Source organism: Rhinatrema bivittatum, chromosome 1 (assembly GCF_901001135.1).
Source record: "Rhinatrema bivittatum chromosome 1, aRhiBiv1.1, whole genome shotgun sequence".
Classification (NCBI taxonomy): Eukaryota; Metazoa; Chordata; class Amphibia; order Gymnophiona; family Rhinatrematidae; genus Rhinatrema; species Rhinatrema bivittatum.
In genome coordinates, this window is record NC_042615.1 from 683,611,575 (window position 1) to 683,635,112 (window position 23,538).

At 43.0% G+C, this 23,538-nt stretch overlaps 1 protein-coding gene across 2 annotated transcripts in view; it reads left to right on the top strand.

Moving 5' to 3' along the window:
• Positions 1 to 23,538, top strand: part of PTCD2 (pentatricopeptide repeat domain 2) — a 91,542-nt gene that overhangs the window by 10,862 nt on the left and 57,142 nt on the right. For both annotated transcript variants that reach the window (XM_029574658.1, XM_029574669.1), the window contains exons 3-4: positions 4,004 to 4,133; positions 15,256 to 15,373. In XM_029574658.1, coding sequence (XP_029430518.1) covers positions 4,004 to 4,133; positions 15,256 to 15,373 — 248 coding nt within the window. The remainder of the gene's footprint in view (positions 1 to 4,003; positions 4,134 to 15,255; positions 15,374 to 23,538) is intronic.

Below are 23,538 nucleotides of genomic sequence, written 5' to 3' on the forward strand. Positions count from 1 at the left end.
AGGTTTTCCGTATCATGATTCCGTTCAGACATTGGTCGAGCAGGAATGGAATTCGCCGGCCGCGGGGCTGCGGGTAGGCAGAGCGATGGCCGTTGTATGCGATGCCAGAACAGACCTTAGAGTTGTTTGCCCTACCAAAGGTAGACTCCGCGGTCTCCGCCTTGACGAAGCAGACCAGTATCCCGGTTACAGGAGCGACAGCGCTGAAAGACGTTCAGGATCGCAAGCTGGAGATTCAACTCAAGAGGATTTTTGAGGTCTTGGCCCTCAGTCTGCACGTGGCTATTTGTTCCAGCCTCATGCAGAGGGCATGCTTACGCTAGGTACAACGCGCACAGGAAGAACAGACACTCACGGACGAGCAAGCGGCTTGCACAGACTGCTTAGAATCGGTGATAGCCTTTGTAGCCGACGCCTTGTATGACGTAGTCCGGACGTCTTCCTGGGTTATGGGGTCAGCAGTGGTGGCACGGTGCATGCTGTGGCTTCGTAACTGGTCGGCAGACATCTCCTCTAAGTCCCGGTTGTCCTCTTTGCCCTTTAAGGGGCGACTCCTGTTTGGGGAGGAATTGGATCAAATTGTGCAGCGGCTGGCAGACGCTAAGACGCCTCGCTTGCCAGACCCCAGGCTAGACGCAGTTTTCCACCTCGTTTGCATTTTCGTGACAATCGTTGGTTTTGCCAACAGTGCCCCACTGGGGCGCCGGCACAGAGGAGTTCCTCGTCCAGAGGACATTCCTGGGAACAGCCCTTTCGAGGGGGCCGTAGATCCTTCAGGAATCCTGGCAATACAGCTCCCTCTGGTCCCAAGTCTTCACAATGAAAGAAGGCCGGTCCACTCCGCCGTTCCTTTTGTAGGAGGTCGGCTGTGGGCCAAGATCACGCAGGGTGATAAAAGACGGCTACGCCTTAGATTTTGCAAGGCCCGTCCGCGATTTGTTCCTAGTCTCCCCGTGCGGCTCACTGCAGTAGCGCAGAATCGGTTGGAAGCCAGGGCGGTGCGTTTGGCTTTGCTTGCCTTTCAGCCTTCGCCCGAATGAGTCATGTTATGATCACTATTGCAAAGTGGCCCCACCACCATTACCTTTCTCACTAAATCCTGTGTTCCACTAAGAATTAGATGTAAAACAGCTCCCTCTCTTAACTATTCCTAAACCAATTGATCCATGAAGCAGTCATTTATTCCATTCAGGACCTTTAAATCTCTGCCATGACCTGATGTCACATTTACGCAGTTAGTATTCAGGTAATTTAAATCTCCCATTATTACTGCATTGTCAAATTGGTTAGCTCCCCTTATTTCTCTTAGCATTTCTTTATCCATCTTATCATTTTGGCCAGGTGAACGGGAATATACTCCTGTCACTATACTCTTCCCCAACACACATGTGACTTCTACCCATAAAGATACTATTGTGCATTTAGTCTCTTGAAGGATCTTTTTCCTTTTGGATTCTAAGCCATCTCAAAAGTAAAGTGCCACCTTGCCCCCAAGTTTATCCACCCTATCATTGCAGTTTAATTTAAACTCTGGTATAGCACTGCCCGTTGGTTATCCTCCTTCCACCATGTCTCTGAGATGCCAATTATGTCTATCTCATCATTCACTGATATACACTCTGATTCTCCCATCTTAATTCTTAGACTTCTAGCATTGGCATTCAGACATTTCAAAGTATGTTTTTTGTTTGTATTAACAGCCAGCTTTTCAGTTGACAGGGATAATTTGTAATCTTTTACCTCAGGTGGTTCTTTACTTATAGGCACATGGACTACTTTTGCTTTTATTGCAACCACTCTATTGGGATGCCTCTGTGTCTGCCTCATCTCCTTCAGGTCTGCTACTCTAGCCTGCAGGGATTAGTTCGTTCTCTGAAAGCCAAGACCTCTTTGCACCAGGTGCGCACATACAGCTTCTCATCAACGGGTAAAAAATCAAACGTGGCACTCGGCAAAAGATAGGTAAGCTCCCGTCTTGCTGCTAGACTGCTGCCTTCATCTTAATTTTGTTGAGTTCTTAGTTAAGTTATGGTTGCTATTGGAGTAGGAATGCGTAATTAGAGACCTTTGAATTTATTGGTGTATTCCCTATTAATCTGACAGTGACTTGCAAGGGGATAAGTAAACGTTTGATAAGGGCTGGGGTAATCCTGTGTTTTAGATAACAGCCTATTTAATTTTTATGTGAAAGTGTCTCTTGCCTGTAAATCAAAGGATGAGCTAGGGGTGGATAGGAGGGAAAGACATACTAGAATTATCTACCATAGACTTGTTTTTTTATTATAGGCACAAACACACAATGTCGACCACTATTTCACTTCCCCCAAACTGTTTAAGTCCTAAAATTTCCCAAAGCAATACTCGCTGATCCTTTTCAGCCACCAGTAGAATGATCTTCTCCTCTCAATGCTACCACAGGAGACACTAGAAAAGAACTTACCTAGCTCTCTGGCCTTTTTTTTTAATTGAAAAGGTGCACACACAGACAAGAACTTACCTAGCTTCCTGGTCTTATTTTTCTTTGGGGTTTTTTTTTAATTAGGCACAGACACACACAAAAAGAAATTACTTTTCCTGGCTTTTAGTCACGGCACACACACTTGAAGTTAGTTTACCCCATAATTTCATCTCTCCCTAAACTTAAGTCCCAGTGTTACCCAGGTAGCAGTACTTACCAATCCTCTTCTTCTCTCAGTACTTCCTCTGCTCTCAGTACTTCCTCAGGAATAATCTACTGCAGGGGTGGCCAACTCTAGTCCCCGAGAGCCACAAACAGGCCAGGTTTTCAAGATACCCACAATGAATATACATGAGAGAGTTTTACAGATACTGCCTTCATTGTATGCAGATCTGTCTTGTGCATATTCATTGTGAATCTCCTGAAAACGTGGCCTGTTTTTGGCACCCGAAGATCAGAGTTGACCACCTTTGATCTACTGGCCCTCTGCTCTCTCCTTTGCTAGTTAAACTGAAGCTCTTCCTACCCTGTGGCATCTGAAAGCAAGGGTAGCATTTTCATTACTGTGGAAAAGAAGATTATATCCTAAGTATTCACTGAAAATTCCCAGGTCAGTTGAGTACAAAAATGAAAATTTTATTTTATTGAAAGGTTATTTTGGAACCGTGACCCCTGTTCTGTACCTGACCATTCAAGTGCCATCTGTAGCCTGAATCAAGAGAGTACCAGGCCCCCATCAGTGCAGAAGGAAGAAGTGTCTGCTATAGGAGTCCCTAAATTGAGTGGGAGCTAGCATAAAATTGTTCCCCTTCATTTGTGGATCCAGTAACCACTCAAACTACACAACTAACAGAGTTTTACTAAAAGCAAGGAGATTCTAGTTCCTTATTGCAGTCAGAAGGAACAGCATTAGAGAGAATACTGCCAACAACTGTGGCTAGCGTATGCATTGGAACAAGGAAATGACAGGAGTTAGAAAAGCAGAAGAAGGAATGAGGAGGATTATAAATAAAAATAAGATCAGAGCAGTTGGCAGGAGAAAGTCAAGGAGGAACATTTTGAATGTAAGGGATAAGAATTTAAATTGATCTCTACTAGAGATCTTGTAGAGGACATGGGGAAGCAACAGAGCGAAGTAGCAGTAAGCAAGTGGTGAAGTCAGCTTGATTATCTCAGCAGAAGTAGTCATGAAAAGTAGATTTACAGATATTGGGGAAGCAAGATACAAAAGATGGTTCTGGGTCAGAGGTACTTTGCACTCGTGCATTGCTTCCATTTCAGGGTGACTTTACCTGGCTAGATCTTTATTTGTTTGGTAGGCTTATAGTCTGCCACATCCAATGACATTGATCAGTGCAGATTACAAAAACAACAGTCATAATCACATCAAATCGATATATATATATAACATCAACATATCACATACAAATCAGCAGTAGCACATAACATAGAATTAAGCATACAAAATGAATAAACTTGTTTAAAACACAAGATGATCTTAAGCTGTTTCCTAAAAGTTTTTTATAATCTGTTTTTCTCTTTCAGATTTATATTTTAAAAACATTGAAGAAAAGTTAAAGAAAAATGGCCTAATCCTTCGAGATGAGCTAAAAACATTGCTGCATTTATGCCAAACACTGGCTGACGTGGAATTAGCTAAAGATGTTATTTACAGGTACAGTGCTAATAAACTCTGAGAGATTTCAGCGTGCCCTGCTCAACATGTATCGATACTGAAATTCTGTATGGAAACCTGCACAGAGCCTGAAGAATTTGCCATTGTTTCAGTGGAATGTGGAACATTTCTTCTGACTGGCTGCTGCGCTTCCTTCCAATCTATATGCTCTGTAGTGATTGTTATTATTAGAAGTATTTTTTTTTTGTTTCTTTTGCCTCTTTTCAATTTGCTGTTGAGGACAAACATTCTGCTTACAGACTGTTAGTCCTGCACGCTTGGCTATTTAGTGGTCACTTTCTGAAGTGGGGTTGCCAACTGGTTCCAGATTTTAAGGACAGTTCAATCCAGTCCAGCTTGTTACCCCTATTGCTTGCTAGGACTTGTATTTCTATCTTACCTATGCATATCTTAAGAAAAAGAAAAACTACAAATTCCTGCATGCAGTGGGTTGAAACCTGGACTGAAAAAGTGTCCTGAAAATCAGAGCTAGTTGGCAATCCTAACCTGAAGGTCATCCTGTCCAGTTTTAGTGGGTTTAACAAGAAATAGTCTGGCTTGGCTGCATGCTTGCACTTTACTTTAATTAATGAATGTCTTGCCTTTTTTTTTTTTCTTTTGTTAAAAATGTTAATATAAATGAAATCTAAAATCACTTAACATTGGAGGCTGTGATTTTGGAAATGGCATCTGTTGAAAAAAAAAATCCCTCATTTTTATTTAGTTTTTCAATATTGTATATTCTACTCAATCTTAATCTTGGTAGAGTACAGTAAAATAAAAAATATCCATAATAAAATAAACAAAAGGGGACATATGGAATAGGCATACCGATGCCCACAAATCGACCCAGTGCAACAGCTTGCAAAACTATCATCTTCCCTATCACTGTCAATCTTAACCCATGGCAATATTTCCTGTTGTTTATTTGCCAAGTGCCTTCCTAAAAAGAAAAGGAGGTAATCTTTAAAAGGATTTACATGTGTAAAACTGGATTTTATACGTGTAATTGGACTCTTGAAAATCGCTATTTTTAGACATGTAACTCCTTTTGAAAATTCAGCCCTATGGAGTGAATTTTCAAAGGTTTTATGCATGTAAATGGGCTTTTGAAAATTGTTATAATTATATGCTACTATTAAGTGTGTAACTTTGAAAAGTGCCCCCAAAGCTTTTAATTTCTTTCTAAATCTCTGCACATCTTCAATGGCTCTCAGCTCATCGAACAAGGCATTTCACCATTGCGGGCCAACCACAGAAGATTTTGCCCTTATTTCCGCTAATTTGATCAGTTTTATTTATTTATTTATTTTAAATTCTTATATGCCGACATTCCTGTATAGTATACAAATCACACCGGTTTACAGTACAACAGAACCGTCGTGTGGGAGCGATACAATGAACATTTGAACGTTTGAAAATCAAGAAACATTTAAAACCCATCGAGTACTTCAAAACAGAATAAATACAGGACTTCAATACAGAATAAATAGCATATAAAAAACGTAATGCTAAGATCAGTTGGGTCTAAGATGAATAATAATGGGAAATTGAAAAGGGAGAGGCAGGGCATGGGGGGGCCGGAGAAATATGAGGGAAAAAACGGAAGAAAATGACTAAGGAAGAAAAGCCCCAGATAAGGCTTGGGAGGACTAGGTTGAGAGTGCGGCGTGCCCATTTTTCGCGAGCCCTAGTCCATGTCCTTGGAGCGGCAGCAGTGTGTGCTTGAGTCTCCGGTGAACGCTTGACTGAAAAGCCAAGTTTTGTTTTTTTTTTTTTTAAATTTTTAATTTTGAATTTTCAAACATTACATGATAGCAATACACGCATATCAAGAGATTGGGATAAAGGTATACATATATATTTGTAAGAAAAAAAAAACATCAGATTCCCACTGGAATATCTTTTTAAGTTTACACAAAAGAAATATGGAAAAAAGTTCCAGGTTATAAATCATCCCTTTATAAGGAAATAAAGAAGAGAATCCTATTTCTTTGGGAGTAATTAAGGAAATCATGTATTCATTTTCAAATGAAAAGTAAAAAGAGAGGCACAGCAATATAATATTTCTAGATCCCAAAAACGGAAATTAGTTAGAGCTATGTTTAGTCAAGGAATGCGTATCTAGAAATATTCTTAACTGAGACGGGTCAAGAAAAATATATCTCATATCATTTAGTCTAAGAATACATTTACACGGGTAACGTATGGTAATCTGTGCACCTATACCCCTGGCCTCCTGACACATTGCCAAAAAGATTTTTCTTCTTTGCTGGGTCGTTCTAGTCAAGTCCGGAAACATCCACAACTTATATCCCAGGTACTTTTTTTCTCTATTCCTAAGAAATAGTTTCAAAATCATATCTCGTTCTGATACCAATGAGAAACTTATTAACAACGTCCCACAATAGTCAATCTGTTCTTCCGACGGTTGTTCAAGAAATTCTGTCAGGTTTTCAATTCCTGGATTTGGAGGCTGATCGCCTTGTGTATCCTTCCTCTCCGTTTTAATGAAGTATATTTTTGTTATTGATGGTATTAAATCTCTTGAAAGCTGCAAAATCTCCAAAAGATACTTCTTAAATTGCTCCAATGGGGAAATTAGAGCAATATGAGGAAAGTTTAACACTCTTAGGTTTTTAGCTCTAAGTTCATTTTCTAAGTTTTCAATTTTCTTGGAATTTATCAGTTCTCCTTGAATCAAAGCATTTTGTGTAGTTTGTATCTGGGTAACTTGTTTTTCCAGTGTTTGTATTTTACTTGACTGAGAAGTTAATAAAGGTTCGATATGGCAAACTCTCTGTTGTGTATCCGTCATTATCTTTGATAAATTCCCTATAGCTGATACCAGGGAGGTGAGAGTTTTCCATACAAGATCTAAAGTCACATTTTGAGGATTAGTCTCAGTTATAGCAAAAGAAATAGCTCTTACCATTCCTTCTTGTTGGCTTTCCTTCCCTTTTCCTGGGTCAGCCAACAGTCCTTCTTCCCCCAGGTGTAACGCTACTGCGTGATTAAGTTCAGGATCTCCTCCTGCTGCACTCATTTCCAGCCTTGGCTGGTTTTTGTGCTGCACTGAACTTTTAATCTCCGCAGTATTGGCGAGCAGCTCTACCCCTGCCAGTTCCCTCCCGAGGGACAGAAAATCGCTCGGCAACTCTGGTCGAGCTTTCATACCCGGATCCTGCAGCGGATCTGCTCGCGGGGGTGGAGGCGTTTTGGGAGCCCCGGGGCTCAATGATGTCATCTCATCCATGGGCATTAGGCCTAGCTCCCCGCCTAGCGCCTCCGCAGATCTCCCCTCCGGGGTTGAAATTGCCGTTGGTGCAAAGAAGTGTTCTATATTCTGTTGCGAAAGGGCTTGTATCGGGGTGGTCGGGGTATCCACCCGGAGCTTACCCTTTCGTTTCGTGTGCGGCATATCCAACAAGGTAAGTCAACAACGCAGGAGCTCCTCTGCACACGTCCTCTCTCAAGCGGCCATTTTGGATTCTCCAGCCCACCGAAAAGCCAAGTTTTAAGATTTTTCTTGAAAGTCTGAGGGCAGAGTTCTTGACGGAGATCCTGGGGAAGTGTATTCCATAGAGTGGGCCCTGCTGTTGATAACGCTCGCTTTCTTAGGGAGGTTTTAGCAGGGGGGGCATACAGAGAGCCTTTGTATGCTCTTCTGATCGGTCTATCTGAAGAGTGTGGACGGAATTGGATGCTTAGCTTGAGAGAGGAGATGTTATGAATGTCCTTGTGGATCATCATGAGAACTTTGAAAGAGATCCTAAATTTGATGGGTAACCAGTGAAGTGACTAAAGGATGGGAATGATGTGATCTCTTTTGTTTGAGTTGGTGAGTATCCTGGTGGCGGCGTTCTGGACCATCTGTAAAGGTTTGATGGTGATCGCGGGGAGACGGAGAAGGAGGGAGTTGCAATAGTTAATTTTAGAGAGGATGATGGATTGCAGCACCAGGCGGAAGTCTCGGAAGTCCAGGAGAGGTTTCAGTTTTTTAAGTACTTGCAATTTGAAGAAGCATTCTTTAGTGGTATTTTGGACAAATGTTTTAAGATTAAATTGGTTGTCGAGCAGAACCCCTAAATCTCTGACGGAAGGTGAGTGATTGATAGCTGGTTTTGCGAATTGTGAGGAGCTTGGGGAGTTGAGTAGGACGTTGTTTTTGTCCGGCGATATGATGAAGATCTCGGTCTTATTTGTATTAAGGATAAGGTTTAAACTGGTGAGAAGGCTGTTGATCGATTGCAGACAACTATTCCAGTGGGACCAGGTTTTTTGAAGAGAGTCTGTGATTGGGAGAAGAATCTGGACATTGTCAGCGTAGAGGTAATACGTTAATTTTAAGTTAGTGAGTAATTGGCAGAGTGGGAGCAGATAAATGTTGAAGAGGGTGGGTGAGAGGGATGATCCTTGGGGGACTCCCACGTTGGATCTGATAGGGTGTGATTCCTTGTTGTTGTTCCTGACCTTGAAAAATCTGTTGTCAAGGAAAGATTTAAACCAGTGAATGCCACTCCTTTGATGCCAATGTCTGACAGACGCTCTAAAAGGATGGAATGATTCACAGTGTCAAATGCTGCAGATAGATCTAGTAGAGCTAGTAGATAGGGCTGTTTTTTCTCCAGGTTTAGGAGGATGATGTCCGACAAAGAAGTTAGGAGGGATTCGGTATTTAGGGTTTTGCGGAATCCAAACTGGAATGGGAAAAGAATATTGTTTTCCTCCAGGTATTCGGAGAGTTGTTTGTTTACTATTTTTTCCATAATTTTGGCGATCAGAGGTAAGTTCGCTATGGGTCGGAAATTTGCCGGGTCAGTAGGCGGATGGTTGGGTTTTTTTTAGTAAAGGTTTAAGTATTGCGAGTTTTAGTTGGTCTGGTACCTACCCTTGAGCCAAGGAGCAGTTAATGATATCTGCTATAGGCTTTGAAATGATGTTTGGGATTTATTTATTTATTTATTTTTAATTTTTATATACCGACATTCTTGTATAATGTACAAATCATACCGGTTTACATTAAAACAGGAGATGCAGGAAAAAAGTTACTTTTGTCAAATACATTTAACATTAATAACAATGAAAATTGTTAACAAGGGATAACAACTATGAAAAAAGAGAAAGGTAAACAAAAGTGGAAGAAACATAGAAGTTAAAAAGAAAAAAATGAAAAAAGGTAGCACCAAGGGTTGCACGAAGGGGTGCACAAAGGGGAGTGCCCTTTTGTCGTGCGACGCCAGGTGGAATGGTGCCGTTTACTGGCTCGACGCTGGGCTGGATGACATCTCAAGAGGGTGGGTCTCATGCTCACTGTTTTTCTTCATAGCGATCTCCATTCACATTTTAAAGCTGATTTTTTTTCATTTTTTTTGAGCTTTTCTCTTCAGTGAAGCATCTCAAAAGTGGATGGAGAATAGAAGGTTGGGAGGTATTGGGTCCAATGGATGTGAGGAGGGTTTGAGCTTCTTGAGGATGTTTTCAATTTCCCGAGATGACGAGGACTCGAAGGATTCTAGAATGGAGTTTCGTTTTGGAGAAGTTGTGAAAGGATGAGGGGCTCCCAGGTTGGAGGCGGTGATTGGCTTGATGAGGTTGGCTATTTTATTCTCAAAATAGATAGCCAGCTATGTGGCTTTGCTGAGTACTAGATCATCTGCAATGGTGGGGGGGTGGGGATGGTTTGGTGAGTGATGAGACATAGGAGAACAAGGCTTTGGAGTCGAATATGAAATGATGGATTTTTTTAGAGAAGAAATCTTTCTTAGATCTGAGAATGGCGTTCCTATAGGCATTTAGTAGGGATTTGTAGGCCGATAGAGTCGAGGTGGATGGGTTCTTGCGCCATCTGTGTTCTTTGCTTCGTAGGTCTTGTTTGAGGGCCTTTAGTTCAGGGGTGAACCATGGTTTTCTGTTGTCCTGAGCTGGGTGAAGTGTTTTTGTGATAGTTGGGCAGGATTGTTCTGCAACTTTGCTTGTAATCTTAAACCAGGAAGTAGTCGCAGTGTAGGCGACTGATAGATCGAGTTGGGCTAGATCCTTTGAGAACAGCGTGCTAAGGTGGTCTATGGAACAGGGTTTCCTGAACTGGATTGTGGTATTGGGGAAGACATGAGGGGGGTGATTTTTGATTTGTAGCACTGTGGAAATGATCTGATGGTCTGACCAGGGGACTGTAGCGTATGTTGGGCTGGTAAATGAGGAGATGCCCTCGTTTATGAAAATGAGGTCCAATGTGTGGCCTGCTTTGTGCGTGGGGCTGTTGATAATTTGTCTAAGACCCATGTGGCTGAGTGCGGTGAGTAGTATTTCACAGTTGGGGGATTGAGGTAAATTTTACTGGTGGAATATCTAATGAGTTGCAATCAGAAGATCTTAAGGTCTTATAAACTTTGGACAGAGCACTAATGCAGACTGAAGTCTCACAATCTAAGACTTGTTTTAAATTTAACCCACAAAATTATTGGTAACCCATAAAGGGCATTGCAGGATAGGGGTTATCCTTTCCCTGAGTTTGGTATCTTTGCCACTGAATTCTGTATGACCTGCAATGCATGCATCGATAAATAAGATAGACCCATAAACAATATATTACAATAATCCAAACCTGATAGCACAAGCAACTGCAGCGCTATACAGAAATCATCATTGGTATATAAGGTTTTAATCTTAATATCCTCAATTTTTAAAATGCATTTCTGGTCACTGCCTTGACCTATAAGTACAAACAAAACTCAGGGTCCATAATAACCCTAATATTCCTTATCTGATAAGGATATAGGAATCATTAACTCTTCAAACTGAAATGATATAGGCAAAGCAGCTGATGGAAATCATTTTAATATCATTTCAGTTTTTTTGATGTTCAGTTTTAACCAATTACTAGATGGCCAATTATTTATAGCTGTCAGACACCTGGCAACTGTGTAAAACACTTCATTTAATGAACACTTCATTAAATGTTGCTAGAACTGGATCAAAAATCTGCATGTCGTTTACTTAGTGTGTAGCCCAGGCCTAAATTTGCGAAAATACCTCAGAACAGTCACAATTAGCAGACAGAGCTAACTGCTGAGGGGCACTTACGTCAACTAAATGCCATCCTGAACTTCCTTGTCTAGTTTAAACCAATCCAATATGTCAGCCATTAGACCAACTTTTTTAAAACTTTTTAAATAATTTTAAATACGCTTCAAGAAAACATCTTGAGAAAACAGACATGACATAGAGAGAAGTAAGGTGGGAAAAAACACCAGTCGTCAAAATAGAAGGATTCAAGTCCCAACCTCAAAAAAATATGAAGAAAGACACAAGGGAGCATTCCCAGGGAGAAACTGATTAATGTGATCCAAGCCAAGACATTCTGCTATTAGCTAGATATTATAACCAAGGGGTCGTTCTTCTTGGGTAATCTTATTAGAGAGAGAGACAGAAAGCCAAGAAGGGTCAATGAAATTCATATTCATATCAGGCATTTACACGGAAATTGTACCACCCTTGTATGCATTGCTAAAAAAAGTCTTTTTTTTTTTTCTGTGTCATTTTAGAAACAAGAAATATATGAATTCTCATATCATCACGATGCTTAATATACAAACACAGCACCCAGTCACGATCAGAGTCCAGTGCAAAAGTCGCTATCAAAGTTGAGGTTGTTGCAACATTCTCTTCTGATGACTGTAATAAAGTTGTCAATTCCAAGCTGTCCTGTGAATCTTGGGATGATTCCAAATGCCTGCCTTCAGTATCTCCTGTTCTCTTCTTAAACGGTGGCAGATAGTGCACTCTAGCAGCAGGAGATGATATTCGAAGCACCTCAAGCAGCAGGAGATGATATTCGAAGCACCTCAGTTAAATATCTCTTGAACACATTACATGGAGACACCAAAGGCAAACGTGGAAAATTATTTGTAAATTATGCCTCCTAATAATATTTTAAGGTTCTCCATTTTATTCCTTTAACTAAAGTGCTTTGCACTTCCTGTTGCCTCTTCAAATTTTCTTCAACAGCCACAATTCGTTGATTACATTCTGCAATAAGATTTTACTTTCAGCGCCTTTTAAACCTCCCAGCTAAGGAGGGCAGTTTGCTCAGAAAGGACCTAATTTTCAAAGGAGTTGTGCATATTAATGTAACAAACTATCATAGCAGTTTTCAAAAGATATTTACCAGCATAAAGTGCATTTATGTGAGTAAATCCTATGGACAATTCAATGGCATATATTGTAGCAATTTTCAAAAGCCCACTTACTCAGAATTCATTTACTCGTGTAAAACCCAGTTTTACACTGTAACCTCTTAGGCCTCCCCAAATCTACCACCAAGCCACTGCAGATGATACAGAACGCCGCAGCAAGATTACTGACCAACACTAACCGTGGAGAACACATCTCACCTATCCTCAGAAACCTACATTGGTTACCAGTTAAGTTCAGAATCCTGCACAAATCAATCACCTTAATATACAAATCCATCCACAACCAACTTCAACTCGACCTCGAAATCCCCTTCAAACTCCATTCCTCCAACAGACCAACTAGAGAAATTCACAAAGGTACTCTGCAATTTCCTCCAACTAAAGCCACGCGCCTCACCTTGACCAAAGACCAAGCTTTCTCAACAGCAGGTCCATCTATCTGGAATAACATCCCCTCAGACCTCAGATTGGAACCCTGCCTCTTAACATTTAGGAAAAAACTCAAGACATGGCTTTTCCGCCAAGCCTTCTCAGATCCCCCAGATACACACTAGTCTGTCCTTATCCTCTGCCTGAACGATGGACTTATCCTCTGCATGAACGATGGACTCCGGTACTTCTAAGCACACGATGATTTAACCTGTTTTCTCTCTATTGTATTATGTTTTTTTCTCTATTGTATTATATTTATAATTACCGCCGGCTTTCAACCTCTCTTTCCAGCTGATTAAGCTTCCAAGTTCTTACCCCTTGTTTGAATGTAACTTTGCCTCTTCCACTTCTTTTGCTTATTTTATTCTAGTTGTCACTTCAGTTTTTACCCTGTTCGATGTAAACCGATCCGATATGGTTTTACTATGAAGGTCGGTATAGAAAAGTGTTAAATAAATAAATAAATAATTGCTTTATAAAATCAGGCCCGAAGATTTTCTCTAGGGTCGGAATAGCTAGCCAAATAGATTCTAAATGTAAACTCAGATGGTCTCTCAGGTTGGAAGTCTCCAGCACCTGTAACTGAAGGTCTAACAGCCCCAGAGTGAGAGCACAGACATAGGGGAGAACCAAGTCCCCACCCCAGCCCCAAACCTCAGCTGTCATATCTCTGTCCTCGTTCTAGCTGCAGCAACTCTGGGGGGAAATGAAACAGATGAGGTCTTCAAGCTAATGCTTGTTCCAACTGAATGCTGGCTCTGGCTGATGTCTCACCCAGCACCATTCGATGACATCAGCAGCTTTTGTGTCGGTCAACAGTGCGCCAGCTCCTCGCCCTGCTGTAGGATCCAGGGGCAAATCATGATGCTCCAAAGAGAGTGTTGCATTCAAATCATGGGTGCCTTATCGAAGGCACCACCGACAACGCCACTCTGGAAACCCCCCTCTCCCCAAATCACAAAGTGTTTAGTTGGGCCCCAGAAAGAGGTCCCAGGTTCAGTGGGGTAAGACTGTTTCCCCTTTTTGTTTGCCCATAAAGGAAATCAGAGCAGGAAAAAACTAGATGCAGCTGTGTGCATCCTTTAAGCTGCCATTTTGGATTTCCCACCCCCACCCCCAACATCAATACTATTTTAAACAAGATTCTTCTTTCTTGATTACAATGGAAATTGCTTGTGTTGCTGCAGGAATACAGTTTCATATATGGGACTGCATTGATGTCGCTGCAGGAATTTCATGCTTGCAGTAGAATTAAAAGCCAAGTTTCTACTTCATAGCTTTACCTTAAAATATTACAAGAATTGCTTTTTAAAGCTGATATTGTTTCCAATACCACAGCCTCCTACAGTAAGTGTTTGCAGGGTTGATTTAGAGTAATATTTTGCTGAAAGTGCAAAATATTCTACAGCTAAGAGCAAACACGTCACTTTTGGGCTGGATTAGAATTATGTTAGATTTTGAATTGTCTTAAACTGCCAACAGTGAGAGCTATTTCCTAATTTCTCATTTCAGACTCCAAATTGTTAGACAGTTTTTTATAGGCATAAGCGAAGTACAGATTTTGATGAAGACTAAGGAAGAAATCTTGAATTGTAGAAATATTGGTACATTTTCTGGGTGCAATAAAGGTCAATAAAAAAATATAATTATCTTATATGTATTTTTGTTTGATCTTTATTTCTGTACATTGAAGTAGACTAACAGCCACGCTACTTTATCCTGGGTAACAATAATTTAGCTTTACATTCTCTCTTTCATTCCAAAAAGAACCTGAAGGTGCTGTACCACATTTCTCTTTCTTAAGGTTTGGGAGCCACATGTGGGTTTTGGTTTGGTTTTTTTTAAGACTCTCACTCTAGCTGGATTATACCAGAGAATGTTTACAACAGCAGAACAAAAATGAGCTAAGATTTACATTTTAAGGTCGGAAGGAAACAACTGAACTTAACTCTCAGCCAAGGTGCCTGCTTGACAAGTGAGGCAGGTTGTGGGCTGCTGCAATTGCAATATTATTTCCCACATGCAGTCTTGTAAACAAGTTATCCAAAGTCAACAGAGTGAACCTCCAGTGGCAATGTGCAGGTTCAAGCACGGCAGGTACCAGTGCCCAGTTCTGTATTCCAGATGTTAGCCCACGACACCTCCAACAGATTCAGATATAGGAAATTAATTTTCCAATGAAAGGGAAAGGAAAGACTTCAGTTAAGGTTGCATTGGAAAATTAATTTCCTATGCATGACTCCTTTAGAGGTGTCGTGGGCTAACATCCGGAATACAGAACTGGGAGTTGGTACCTTCCATACCTGAACCTGCATTTTGGACAAGCGTTAAGCTCTTCCTGTTTTCATTAGTGGATGCTGCTCTGCAAGCTTCTGTTGTAAGGAACTAACTGCAGAACATACCGTTTCAGTACTGTACTGTAAATCTTGTTACCTTTGTCATTTTCTCTTCCTCAAGCGCCATGACCTGCTTTCCCTGTTTTGTTCTCGCAGGTACCATATAGAAAACAAAAACGTAGCTTTTGGCGAGTTTAAATTTGGGCCCCTTTTTATTAGGTTATGTTATGAGCTGGATCTTGAGAGCATGGCATTGGATCTAATCAAGGACAAGGTAAGTAGTATATGGATTGTAACTTCTGGTGACCTTATTTATCAAAGTCTAGAGCGTGAGGAAATGCAAAGGCATGAGGAATATGTTTCATCATAATTCATCTCATACATTCAGCAGTGGGAAGTCCAGTGCCTTTCTTCTAGATTAGATTACGAAGCAAGATGCATTTTCTGATATAGCTTCACATGTATGTGTGTATAGTCATAGATATTTAGTTATTTTTATGTTTATATATGTATGCATATGTACATGTGTGCACATATATGGATGTACATATACAGGTGTGTGTTTTGTAAAGAGAGAAGTCTAGATTTTAGAATACCTGCTGTACCAGAATGTAACTCACCTTGAGCTCAGGTTTGTAAAAGTAAGTAATCAAATTTAAAACTTAATCTAAAAAAAAAAAAGGCCTGCCAACCATGTTAAAATGCTCTCATGAGTCTGTACATGGTACAGTTTGCACCCTTATGAGTAAAAACAAACTTTTTTTTAAATAAGAGGTAATTTAGTCCATAGTTTGGATGCATTTAGAATATACCTGGAGCTCTTTTAACCTACCATCAACATTCTTATCATACTGGGAACTTGGAAGGAAGGCAATAGCAGTATGGCAATCCTTTAGGATTATATAGAAAGTTATACTTTTTTAAATTTTATTTTACCTATAATTGCCTGTAACAAGTATTACAGTATCAAAATGCAACAGATTTTTATACTATTCTATTATTTCTTTAATTTGGGTAGCCTGAACTTTAATTTTACTTTTGAAGAAAGATACAGATGGCAAGAAAAGTTAATTGTGGTGATTGTTCCATGCATTAAAATTAAACATGCATTTCAAAGTTCAAAAATAAAACATATTCCCTGTACGTACCTGGATCAGTCCAGACTGCTGGGTTGTGCCTCCCTTCCAGCAGATGGAGACAGAGAAAAACTTTGAGAGCACCCTCTCTTAACTGGTGTGCTATCTGCAGCTCCTCAGTATTTCTCTGTCTCCAGCAGATGGAGGTGGTGCAAAACCTGCAGTCCTGAACTACTTTTGGGTTCTCAAAAAAAAAGAAAAGAAAAGAAAAGGAGAATCTCTCATAAAAAGCAGCGGCTGTCAAGCAGGACAAGAACATCTCTCCATCTTCCCAGGGGGTTGGCAGGTCCCAGGGGGACCATCCCCCCTAGTCGTAGGTTCTTCGGGAGCTTGGGTTGGTGACCCCTGCTTGCTCCAGGTCTCTAGTGCTGAAGGTGATAACCGGTGGTCTGATTCCCTTCCCTTCCTCAGTAAGGATCCGGGACTACCCTTGCCCTCCTAGCCAGTACTGTTTCTTTATTTAAAAAAAAAAAAAAAAAAAGCATTGCTGGCGGCAGAGGTGCAGCTGCGAGCGGTGCGAGGCACTAAGCATCGCGGCTTCTCCAACATAAACTCCAGCATTTAGAGGAGATTCCTGGGTCCCAACTGCTGGGGGTGGTCAGCTTCTGTCGCACGCGTGCTTTTCTGGCGGCCGGCAGGCTGGTGGTGAGCGCTGTGAGGCCTACAGAAAACCAACTTCGCGGCTCTCCCACTTGGGCCGCTGCTTGCGGTGCCGAGGGCTCTTCCAGTGTGGCAGCAGAGACCGTGTCCAGGCTCCGGGCTGCGAGCTGCAGGACTTCTAGCAGGGAGAGCGGGAATGGTGGCCATTTTGAATGCCTTTTAAGCTGCCGCAGAGGCAGCAAGGGGAGGAGGAGACCATACTCCCACACTCTTACTGGTGGATTTGAGCCCGGGTGGACCCAAGGAAAGTCCCCAGGTGGCTGGAGCCACAGGGGTCTGTCCATGTACGGAAGATCAGGGGCCCTTCGGAGGTTCAAGCTGCAGTAGAACACGATCAGGTGGTTGCCTTGGAGGATGACCCTTCCTCGGCCTCCTCCCTCCTCATTCCTCTGGAGCAGACCTGGATGAAGCGGAGAAGGGAGTACCCTTGGATGGGGATGATCCCAAGGTCATTTGTCTTTTTGAATGAGAATAACTTAATCCTCTCATCCCACTTGTCCTGGCAGAGCTGGGAATCACAGTCCCTCCAGAGGATCCAGCCCAGGACACGGTGGACCCAGTTTTGGCAGGGCTGCAATGTCCAGCAAAGACCTTTCCCTTTCCTGCTTTGGTTCAGCAACTGATGATCCAGGAGTGGGATACTCCAGAAGCGGGCCTGCAGGTACGGAGAACGATGGACAAGCTCTACCCGTTGCCGGAGGAGACTCTGGAGCTGTTTAAGGTACTAAGGTGGATGCTTCGATGTCAGCTGTCACCAAGAGAACTACCATTCCATTGGCCGGGGTGGCAGCCCTCAAGGACCTACAAGATCAAAAGCTCGAGGTGCACTTTAAGGCATTTTTTTAAGTCTCGGCGCTTGGTATTCAAGCGGCAGTCTGCAGTATCAATGCTCCGGGCGAGTCTGAGATGGGTGCAACAGTTTCTGAGTTCCAGAGACCTTCCCCTTCAGGAGGTGGCGTAGTCGGAGCGCTTGGAGGCGGCAGTGGCCTGTGGGATGGACGCCCTGTATGATCTCCTGCGAACCTCCTCCATCACTATGGTGTCGGTCATTTCCACTCAGAGGCTTTTGTGGTTGCTCAATTGGGCGGCGGATGTTTCCTCCAAGGCCCAGCTCAGTGCGCTTCCTTTCAAAGGAAAGTATCTCTTTGGTGAGGTCTTGGAACAGCTGATCAAGTCTCTGGGGGATAACAAGGTTTACAAGTTTCTGGAAGACAAACCTAAGGGGCCTAGATCTTTTCAGTCGACCCGCTCTCGGTTTCGGGGTCAGAGGTGATTCCGTCAGAGTAGAGTGCCTGGTATGGGCCAAAGGCAAACCTTGGGGAGGTCTCAACTTTGGTCTCAGTCCTTTCGTGGCCAACGAGCGGGCCAAGATGCAGCCAGCCAGGGATTCCTCGCTGCCAAATCCTCTCAGTAAGATGCGGCCGACCCATTCCTCCATCCCGGTTATAGGCAGACGTTTGTCCCTGTTTTACGAGGAATAGGTCAATATAACATTGGATCAGTGGGTTCTCGATATCATCACAAGCGGTTACTCTTTAGAATTTGCTCGGCCTCTCCAGGACCTCTATGTAATCTCCCCATGCGGTTTGCCGGTAAAGAGGGGAACATAAGAACATAAATTGCCATGCTGGGTCAGACCAAGGGTCCTTCAAGCCCAGCATCCTGTTTCCAACAGAGGCCAAACCAGGCCACAAGAACCTGGCAATTACCCGAACACCAAGAAGATCCCATGCTACTGATGCAATTAATAGCAGTGGCTATTCCCTAAGTAAACTTGATTAATAGCAGTTAATGGACTTCTCCTCCAAGACCTTATCCAAACCTTTTTTGAAACCAGCTACACTAACTGCACTAACCACATCCTCTGGCATCAAATTCCAGAGCTTAATTGTGCATTAAGTGAAAAACAATTTTCTCCGATTAGTCTTAAATGTGCTACTTGCTAACTTCATGGAATGCCCCCTAGTCCTTCTATTATCTGTAAGTGTAAATAACTGATTCACATCTACTCGTTCAAGACCTCTCATGATCTTAAAGACCTCTATCATATCCCCCCTCAGCCATCTCTTCTCCAAGCTCAACAGCCCTAACCTCTTCAGCCTTTCCTCATAGGGGAGCTGTTCCATCCCCTTTATTATTTTGGTTGCCCTTCTCTGTACCTTCTCCATCGCAACTATATCTTTTTTGAGATGTGGCAACCAGAATTGTGCACAGTATTCAAGGTGTGGTCTCAACATGGAGCGATACTCCAATAATCAAGCAGACCATCCACAAGCTGGAATGCCTAGGGGCCATAGTTCCCATTCCCCAGGAGTGGGGCACAGGCCGCTATTCCATTTATTTCATGGTGCCAAAGAAGGTGGGTTCCTTCCATCTTATCCTGGATCTGAAGAAGGTAAACTGGTCCCTCAAAGTCTCACATTTTTAGATGGAGACCCTTCGCTCAGTCATTGCAGCGGTGCGCAAAGGGAAGTTCTTGGCTTCCCTCGATCTGACAGAGGCATATCTGCACATAGGCATCCACAGGGCTCACCAGAGATTTCTTTGGTTCTCAGCCCTCAGCTTGCATTTCCAGTTCTGCGCCTTTCCTTTCGGTCTGGCGACAGCTCTGCACACTTTCACCAAAGTGATGGTGGTGGTAGTGGCAGCCCTTCACAAGGAAGAGATTCTGGTCTACCTGAACGACTGGCTCCTTCGGGCGAAGTCAGAGGCCCTCTGCAAGCAGGTGGTGGATACGGTCTTGCAATGTCTGCAATCAGTCGTTGGGCTGTCAATCAGTCCAAGAGTCATTTTCATTCCTGTAGTACCACGGATCAGTCCAGACTGCTGGGTTTTATGTGCCTCCCTTCCAGCAGATGGAGACCTGCTGGAAGGGAGCCCTGGATTTCCTAGGGGTGCAGTTCGATATACAGTGGGCAAGGTCTTCCTGCTGGAAAGGAAAGCAGTCAAGCTGCAGACACAAGTTCTAGCGGCGTCGCTGCCCAGAGTCTGGTATTATTTGCAGGTCCTTGGCTCCATGGCATCCACACTGGAGTTGGTTCCATGAGCCTTTGCTCATATGAGGCCCTTGCAGAGAGCATTGTTGTCCCATTGGGATCCAATGTTGGAGGAGTTTCACGTCCCCTTGCCTCTCACCGAATCCGCCAGGTTCAGTCTTGGCTGGTGGCTTGTTCAGGACCTCATGAGGCATGGGGTAGATCTTGAAGTCCCTCAGTGAGTGGTAGTGACTACGGATGCCAGCCTCTCCGGTTGGGGAGCAGTGTGCCAGTCACAGTCTGTCCAGGGATGATGGTCCCAGGAGGAAGCATCATGGTCCATCAATCACCTGGAAATGAGAGCGGTGCGGTTAGCTTTACAGAGTTTTCTTCTGCTCTTGCTCAGCCAGGTGGTGCGAGTCCTGTTGGACAATGCGACAACAGTGGCCTACATCAACCATCAAGGGGGGGGACCAAAAGTCGTCCGGTGGCCTGGGAAGTAGAGCAGCTGATAGCCTGGGTGGAACAGCATTTAGCCTTGCTGGTGGCCTAGCACATAGCAGGGATTGACAATGTGCAGGCGGATTTTCTAAGCCGTCAGAGGTTAGACCCGGGAGAGTGGGAGCTCTCCAATCGAAGCAATGAGCCTCATCTTTCGCAGATGGGGTCCTCCCCATCTTGACGATGGTGACTCAATGCCAAGGCTCCACGCTTCTTCAGTCACAGGAGAGAACACGGAACGGAAGGCATCGACAGCTTGGTACTCCCATAGCCGAACAATAGGCCTGTGTGTTCCCTCCATGGCCTCTATGTGTTCCCTCCATGGCCTCTAATAGGCAAGATTCTCCGGAGGATAGAAATTCATCCCGGAAAGGTAATCTTGGTGGCTCCGGAGTGGCCCTGGAGACTCTGGCTCGCAGACCTAGCCAGTCTAGCAGTGGACTGCCCCTTGCACCTGAATCATCTTCAGAACGTTCTGCATCAAGGCCCTATATTTTTCGACAGGGCAGATTGTGTTTGTCTTGCAGCCTGACTTTTGAAAGGTGGCATTTGAGGAAGAAAGGCTATTCTGAGATTGTCAATACAACCCTGCTTCGAGCAAGGAAGACCTCTACTTCATTAACTTACATCAGGGTTTGGAAGATTTTCGAATCCTGGTTTCATGAGCGGGGAGTCCTCCCTCGTCAGTCCTCAGTGGCTCAGATTTTGGCTTCCTTGCAGAACGGTCTCTAAAAGGGATTGTCCTTTAATTCCCTCCAGTGCAGGTGGCAGCCTTGGAGTGCCTTAGAGGCAAAGTTCAGGGGGCGACTCTGGCAGCTCATACGGATGTGGTCCATTTTCTCCACGGGGTGAAGCATTTAAAGCATTTAAATCCCCCAGTCCAGCCTGTATGAGGCTGTGTGAGGCCCCTTTTGAACCCCTTAAGAAGGCCTCTTTAAAGGACTTAACTCTGAATACGGTATTTTTTATGGCAATCTGTTCCACTAGGTGAGTGTCAGAGTTGCAAGCTCTTTCTTGCTGGGAACCTTTCCTATGCTTTTCGGATTTGGGGGTCTCTCGCCGAACAGTTCCATCCTTTCTGCCAAAGGTTGTTTCAGCTTTCCATCTGAATCAGTATGTGGAGCTCCCAGCCTTTAGTCATGCTGACTTGGAGACGTCTCATGCGCGAGAATTGCGGCTTCTAGATATCAAGAGGGTTATTTTGCGTTATCTGGAGGTCACTAACGCCTTTCGTCTCTCAGATCATCTATTTGTCTTGTGGAGCAGCCCTAAGAAGGGCCAGAAAACGTCCAAATCATCTATAGCCAGCTGGTTGAAAGAGGCCATTGCTTCCGCTTACATTTGTCGAGGGCGGCCTATCCCAGATGATTTGAAAGTGAATTCGACTAGGTCGCAAGCGGCTTCCTGGGCGGAAAGTCATTTAGTTTCGGCACAGGAAATTTGCAGAGCAGCAACCTGGAAGTCGCTGCAAACCTTTTCCAGACATTACCATTTGGACTTCCGGGCTTCGGACGTCAATAACTTCGGTGGCAGCATCATCTGAGCGGGACTCTCAAAGTCCCACCCTAGTTAGGGGAGCTTGGGTACATCCCAGCAGTCTGGGATGTACCCAAGCTCCCCTAACTAGGGGATCCGGCTACATACAGGGAAAGAAAAATTAGTTCTTACCTGATAATTTTCATTCCTGTAGTACCACGGATCAGTCCAGACGCCTGCCCATAAGGGTGTTCAGTCTTGAGAGAGTCCGCTCGAGCTGTCGCTACAGTCTTTTCTTCTGACTATTTTTCAGACCAAAGGAGGGTACAGGTTTTCCTTATCCTATGCAGAGCGTTCACACGTAAATAGTTTAATTGGAGTTCAGTTGTTACATATTTCTGCTTTAAAATTCTTCATACTGAGGAGCTGCAGGTAGCATATCGGTTAAGAGAGGGTGCTCTCAAAGTTTTTCTCTGTCTTCATCTGCTGGAAGGGAGGCAAATAAAGCCCAGCAGTCTGGACTGATCCGTGGTACTACAGGAATGAAAATTTATCAGGTAAGAACTAATTTTCCTATTTAAAACATGTAAACCCTAAGAAGAACAGATCTGCCTAGCTGTGCATGTTAAGGCTGACATTCCTAAGGAAGATACTCTAACATTTCCTCGCATAACCGTTTAAGATTAGGAGCATACGTATGTGTGTTAGGAGTATTTTAAATCGTTTGTTAGGAGTATTTTAAATCGTATGTGTGTTAGGAGTATTTTAAATCATTCCAGTGTATGTGTGCTGGCAGGCTCGTGTGTGTGGCTGCATGGGCACTTGTTTTAAAGTTATTGTCGTCATTGGGAATTAATCTTTTTATGTGGGGTGGGAGAGTAGAATCTTAGCAAGCCAGATTTTTTGCACCTTGTATTTGATTGCAGCATAACTCATGGATTTAACACTGCCCAATCTTTAAAAGAAAAAAAAAAGTGCCTTTGGACCTTTGTTTACTGTTTAGAGACATCCTTGGCAACATAGCGTCTTCTAAACAATTATTCAGGCATTGCTTTACTTTAACTACTGCCTCGGAGGGAAGCACGCTCGCTACTGAGCCGCCACCACCACGTTTGCCCCTCAGCGTGCTCCCATCCCACTCTTAGCAGAGCTTGACCCTCTCTGACTTCTGAGATTTTGCAGGATTTGAACCCAAAGTGGCACAGTTCTAGACAACAGTGACATCGCTATTTATTCAAAATAAATTTGCAGAGCTCTATTCAAGATCAATATTTGACCGTAGCATGTTTCCTTCTACCTGCAGAGTTTGAAAACTTGCATTTTTCCTCACCCTGAATATTGCATAAACTTTTTATTTACGACTGTATGCTGTCTTGTATAAAACTCTTTGCCATTGAGAGTTGTTGAAGTTGCGGTTGACTAGTTTTCAAAGATTGTATGTGTGAAAAGACGTGTGTGGTGACCTGATAATAATAAGAAGAATTAGACATAAGGTCACATTTATTTATTTTATTTAAAAGTGTTTGTATACTGTCTTTACAAACAGTGTTTAATCAAAACGGTTTACATAACTAAATAAAAAAAACAAATGTAAATAAAGATTTAAATTTAAAAGAACATAAAAATTATCAAATTATAAAAGCTCAAAATTACAAAAATATACAATAAAAATAAAAATCTAAAACAATGAA